This window comes from Malurus melanocephalus, unplaced genomic scaffold, assembly GCF_030028575.1.
Source record: "Malurus melanocephalus ecotype Western Australia unplaced genomic scaffold, MMel_1.1 scaffold_1381, whole genome shotgun sequence".
In the NCBI taxonomy this organism is placed as follows: domain Eukaryota; kingdom Metazoa; phylum Chordata; class Aves; order Passeriformes; family Maluridae; genus Malurus; species Malurus melanocephalus.
The window spans coordinates 35,608-41,752 of record NW_026624613.1 but is presented as its reverse complement, the minus strand read 5'-3'; the positions used below and the strand labels follow the sequence as shown (position 1 = coordinate 41,752).

The window sequence follows — 6,145 nt, the reverse complement described above, 5'->3', positions numbered from 1 at the left end:
TTTTTTCGGGTTTTTCAGCTGCAATGGGTCCAGCAGATGCTCCTCCTCCTTTTGGGAGTTTCTCCTCCTGGCGTTGTTTCATCTGACGTTTCTCCCACATGATTTCCTCCAGGCTCTTCACCTGAACTCCAGAATTTCCAGCATTCTGGGGGAAAAAAAAAAACCCACCCAGGAGGGTAATTAGGATAAAAATCTATGGATTCATTAAGGAATTTCGGGTGGCAATCCCTTCAAAACTGCTCCATGTGGCATCACTGGAATCCAATTTTTTTTTTAAAGATCCTTGCTATGGAAATACAGTTTTAAAAATGGAATTTCTAAAAAAAACCCCAAGTTTTAATGGAGCAGAAGGCTCTGGCTGTGGCCTAGCCATGCTTTTTAGGGAATATAAAACTCCCCCACAGAGCCTGAATTCCTCTAAAATTCCAGCTTTTAGGATTAAAATAAAAAATAAAATACTCAGATTTTAACGTTTGCCAGGGAAAAGTCACCGAAAGCAAAAATAATCTTCCCCCGTGAACCTCTGGTTCTTATTCATTGYCAGGTATTAAAATTAATTATTTACAATTAATTAATTAAAAGGAAGGATTTTAACGTTTTATTGGAACCCTACTGATAAAAGTGACAAGATTTAGGATTTTACTGCAGCAATTCCCTAATCTGGAAAGGTGGGAAGAACAGAGAGCAGGAAACAAACCATGACAAAAATGTTTGGAAAAYTTATGATTTTATGATCAAATTGATCAAGAATTTGAGGTATTTCTGTATAAATGTTTGTCCTCACCTCGGCAGGTGCAGAGCCACCTTTCAGGGAAGGTTTGTTCAACTCCACAATCATTTTTTCTTCTCTTCCAGGTGCTTTAAAGCAAGAAAAAAACATTAAAAAATTGGTTAACAGCAGAAAAAAATAAACCTTGAGGGGTTTAATTCCCTATTTTTAATAACAGGATGGAGGAGAAGGCTGCACGAAGCAATTCCTGAAGGATTTGTTCCTTTCTCAATCACATCACAGATTATTTAATCTTAAAGATGAGATTTTGAATGCCCTGATGTTCAGAAGTTGGTAAATCCTTCTCAAACATTATTCTAAAGAAGAATATAACGGATTCCAGCACAGGGAGGATCCCACCCTGCAAATTCAGGGCASAAAAATGCAGAAGGGAATTGAGGCCACAAAGCTCCTCAAGGAATGAATTTTTCCAGTGGGAAACGCAGATGATTGTGGAATTCATGGGAAATTCATGGGAAATTCAAGGGAAATTCAGGGAAAAGTCATGGAAAATTCAAGGGAAATTCATGGGCAATTAAAGGGAAATTCAGGGGAAAGTTGTGGGAAATTCATGGACAATTCAGGGGAAATTCACGGGAAATTATGGGGAAATTCAGAGGAAATTTACGGGAAATTCAGGGGAAATTCAAGGGAAAAATCAGGGGAAAATCACAGGATTCAGGGAAATTCACGGGAAATTCAGGGGAAATTAACGGGAAATTCACAGGAAATCTGTGATTTTTTAACCCCAAAGCCTGGAATTTTCAACCCCCACAGCAGGGAAAATCCAAAGGTACCTGAAGGAAGGTGATTTCCCCCCTCCTCACCTATGAGCTTGGTGACCCGGAGCAGTTTCCTGCCCCTCAGAGCAGGCTCAGGCTGTGCAGGAGCAGCAGGAACGTTCTCCCCGCTCTGCTGCATCCTCAGYGCCTTCTCCCTTTTGATCTCCTCCAGGGTTTTGATCCGCACTTCCCCGCTTGCTTTGGCTCTGCCGGGCTCTGCCAGCTGCACCCTGCCTGGCACAGCCGGGGTGSCACCGCTCTGTTTCCTGGCATCACCCTCACTTTTGGCTTTGCTGGAGAATTCCTCTGTTTTTTCCTTCTCCTCTCCCATTCTCTTGTGGTTTTTTTCTGCCAAAGCTCCCGCCAGGGATTTGATGCGAACGGTGGGGGTGCGGGTTTGATTTGTTGCTGAGGAGGAATCGTCTGTTTTTCTGCTTTCTGTTGGGATTTTGGCCGGGGGTTCTCCTCGTCTCTGGTTGGCTTTTTCCAGGCGGATTTCCTCCAGGGTTTTCACCCGGATCTCCTCGATGGGTTTGGTGGCTTTTTCTGCCAAAAATCGAACACGGCAATGAAAAGGCATCAATTAAAGTCTCAAAAATCTCACAGCACTGAGGAAATTTGGGATTGAATGGGCTCCGTGGGACAGGATGGGACTTTAAGGATCATCCAGTTGCATTCCCTGTGCTCCAGGGATATTTTTCACCACACCAGGGTGCTCCAAGCCTTGTCCAACCCAGCTTTGGGCACTTCCATGGATTTTCTGGGAATTCCATCCCAGCCCACCCTCAAAGGGAAGGATTCTTTCCCAAAATCTCATCAGAACCCATTTCTGATCAGCCTGAAGCCATTTCCCCTGTCCTGGAACTCCATCCCATAGAAATATTCCCTCTCCACCTTTCCTGCAGGCTTCCTTTGGGCCACAACAAAACTACCCTAAAATTTTCCCTCTCCAAGCTGAAAAAAGCCAATTCCCAATTCAGGAAAACCAGAACCAGTTATTCTTTAAAATTAACAATTTTAGGCTGTATGGAAGTTGTTAAGAATTTAAAAAAAAAAAAAAAGGAATATTTCAAATCCAATTATTACCTGGCTCTGTGCTGCTCTGCTCAGAGGGCTGTCCCAGCCTTTCCTTCAGGGATTTCAGGACTTGAACTGAAGGGTGGAAAGAAAAACTTAAAATTAATAAATTTAAAATGCATAAACTTAAAAAGCATAAATCCCAATGTTGCGTGGATATTTGGAAATGAGAGGAGATTGCTGATTCCCAAATCAGTGAGGTTCAAGCAACATGGAAAAAGAACTGAGAGAAGAAAGGAGGAACAGAAAATTCGAATAGAAAACACAGAAAAGGTGTGAAATCCAGGTGTGTTTGGTACCTGGGCCTCTCTTCGGGGCCTTGTCAGCCTTTTCCTGCAGCTCTGCCTTCCTCCCCAGCCTGTCAGCAACGTTCCTCCTCAGGGGAAGGAAGGTTTTTCCACCTCCTAAAGAAATAAAATAAGAAAAATTTTCAGAACGTTTCTCTGTCKGAGAGTTTAGAGTGATCAGTCCCAAACTTGAATCCTCCCAGGTTGATCTTCTCAATATTTTAATGYTAAACTATTAATTTATATTAATATTAAATCTTTCACATTTTTATAATTTAATTTTTAACATTTTGTTTTTTAGATGCTAACAGAATTTATTTCTGCTGTCAACACTTCACAAAAAGCTCTCACCACCTATGAGGGTTTTCCTTTTCCCCAGTCTGTCAGGAAGATTCAGCTGGATCACAGGATCTTCTCCTAAAATTAAGAAGAATTCCTTCAAAAAGCATCCTCACTCCAGCTCTTATCCCCAAAAAATGACATTTTTTTGGTAGCCAAACCACAGGAACCAATGAAGGACTGGGAGGAGAAGTGATTTGAATAAAACTTCCTGAGTTTTAATTCCAAACAAACCCAGCACCTACAAATTTCAAACTTTTCCAACACAACCACAGCCTTTAAAATTTAAATAATGTCTGAATTATCCTAATTATCACTAATTTGATTTAAGAGTCAAGGAATGGGGAATTTGGGGATTTATCTTTACCTTCCTTGGAGGAGAGGGTGACAGTYCTCAGCACTGTCCGGACGTTTTCCTTCTCTGGCACGGGAATGCTCCGGGCTTGGAGAGGATCCACAGCCACTCCTGAAGGACCTTCTGCATGAAAAAACACAAGAAAATTTAGAAAATTCCCTGAGATTTGCCCTCAAAATTCTAAGCAGGATCACTAGTTTTCAGGAAAACATGGAAGTTTGTCCCTTCCAGGATATTCCCCTCAAAAAATTCCTTTTCTTGAAAATTATCCAAGGAAAATCAGGATTAAAAGCAAGGATGAGAAGGCAGAAGGGTAAGAAAGGAGGGATATGAAGGATATTAACTCACCACCTTGTTTTTTGGCTTTTTCCTTGAGTTTCTTCAATTTGATCTCTTCTAGGGTTTTTATCCCAAAATTTAAGTTGTCATCTGGAAGCACAGAATAGTTCAGGAAATTGAGGCAGATCCTTCCCAAAATACTGGGAATAAACCCTGTCAGTACTCCCCAGGAGTTCAAAAAAACCAAGAACAGGTGGGATTTGGGAAAACTGGCACTTTTTTTCACCCTCCAGCAGAAAATCCACATTTTTAAGCATTAATTCATGGAGAGAGATGAAAGATTCCCATATCATTTGCATATGGATTTCCAAAATACCCAAAGGTACAATTTCAGATATTTAAACTCCAAATTGTGGCTCTATTTTGTCCCACAAAACCAATCCAGGAGGGTTTTCCCTGCTTGGGGAACRTGATTAGGTGGCAATGAGCTCCTGGAAATAACTGATTCCATTCAGAATCTCTCTGTCCTATTGTATTTTATAAATATTTTGYTTTTAATTGTCAAATTCTTCTCCTGCAGCTCTTGGAATACCTTGCTTCACACTGGAATTGGATTTCCTGGTGGAAATCACCCTCAGTCCGTTGTGGGTTTCTGTGGGTGGTGGCTGGACTGGGGTTTTAGTTTCTTCTCCTTCTTCAGAAAGCTGGTCTGGAAGTGAAAAATAAAATTATTAATGCAKGGATTTAGCCAAGATTTGTCATTTTTAGATGGTTCATCCAATATTTCAATCCATAAAAAAATTAGGACTTTTCTCTGTGGCTTAAACCACTAAAATTTCACCGACTTTGTAATTTATTCATTGATTTAAAACAGAAATACTTGAAATAATTTTAAAAAACCACTCACCATCATCATCTTCATCATCATCTGCAGCRTTGATGACAACGGGGGGATGGGTGGGACTGGGGACATTTTCAGAGTTTTCCACTTTCATCACCCCCCTGAGCTGTGGGGAGGGGTTGGATTGCACTGAGAGTTTGTTCTGTTGCAGCTGCACCATTTTCCCCTCATCCTCTGTGGCCTCGGGGGGGCTCGGAAGAGTGGCTGGAAAGGAAAAAAAATCAAACATAAATTGTGAACTTTGACCCCAAAACATTGGAGATTTGATAAGAGGAGGTTGATAAGAGACCACACCTGGATTTAGTTCCTTATTGCCCAGCCAGGAATGGATTAAAGGACAGGGAAAGGAAAATGAAGAGCAGGAAAAAAAATTCCCAAATCAGAATTCCAATCCATTCCTGCGACTGCAAACTTCCCCTTCAGCCATGAACCATTAGGGTATTTTGAGGAATATTCACCATTAATGGTTCAAAGGAGGGGGAAAGGAAAAATGACAAAGCACAGAGAAGGAAAAACAAACTCTCAAATCAGAATTCCAATCCATTCCTGTGACTGCAAACTTCCCTCTTCAGCCATAAATCCCCAAGATTTTATGAATATTCACCACTCATCGATTAAAGGAGAGGGAAAGGAAAAACAACAAAGCACAAAGCAGGAAAAAAAATTCCCAAATGAGAATTCCAGTCCATTCCTGTAACTGCAAACCTCCCCTTCAGCCATAAATCCCCAGTTCCCCGAGCCTCCACGGTATTTTAAGGAATATTCACCACAAATTCTTGAATATTTCAAGGAAAAAGGAGGTGAAAAACTCACTTTTGCTTGGGGGTAGGAAGAGCCCGTCCACGTAACGTCCTTTGGTGTGGTGGAAAGCACAGTTGTGCTTCTGGCAGCCTCCTGGCTGGTTCTCCCAGTAACAGGCAATTTCACTCCTTTTTTTCTGAGGGAAAAAAGCAGAAATTCAGGCTCAGGGAATTGTCCCTCGGATGTGCAAACAGAGCCAGTTCCCCAAAGGGTCACAGGGAAGGGCTGAAATGTCATTCCAAAGGGCAGCTTGGTCACTAAAAATAGTTCAGGGCTTAGAAAGAAGGTTTTGGAGGGTGRAATAAATGAATGTTGTCTGGATYTGGTTTCTTATCACTCAKYTGGACAATGTCCCACAGTGATTYGGGGTTKAATTAATACAAAARTCCAAAATAATGGGATTATTCAGARGGAAAAATGGTTTTAATTGCTGGTGAAATCCACCTCGATCTATCTTTCAGAGTATGAATTCCTTCCCATATTTTTTCCTCCCCACCCTGTTTTATTCCAAGAACTCAGGACAAAGTTTTGTGGAGAAATTCAGGCAGAAGAGCC

General features: G+C 41.4%; 1 protein-coding gene across 1 annotated transcript; it reads right to left on the bottom strand.

Moving 5' to 3' along the window:
* Positions 1 to 3: 3 nt before the first annotated feature.
* Positions 4 to 5,827, bottom strand: LOC130586888 (zinc finger CCCH domain-containing protein 11A-like; the record flags this gene model as incomplete). Its single annotated transcript, XM_057387806.1, has 12 exons — positions 5,807 to 5,827; positions 5,603 to 5,726; positions 4,796 to 4,993; positions 4,481 to 4,597; positions 3,958 to 4,038; positions 3,622 to 3,732; positions 3,267 to 3,332; positions 2,928 to 3,032; positions 2,638 to 2,703; positions 1,597 to 2,097; positions 785 to 858; positions 4 to 145 (listed from the first exon to the last, which is right to left on the bottom strand). Coding segments are annotated over exons 1-12 (1,606 nt in total), but the record flags the coding sequence as incomplete, so codon positions are not given.
* Positions 5,828 to 6,145: the final 318 nt, after the last annotated feature.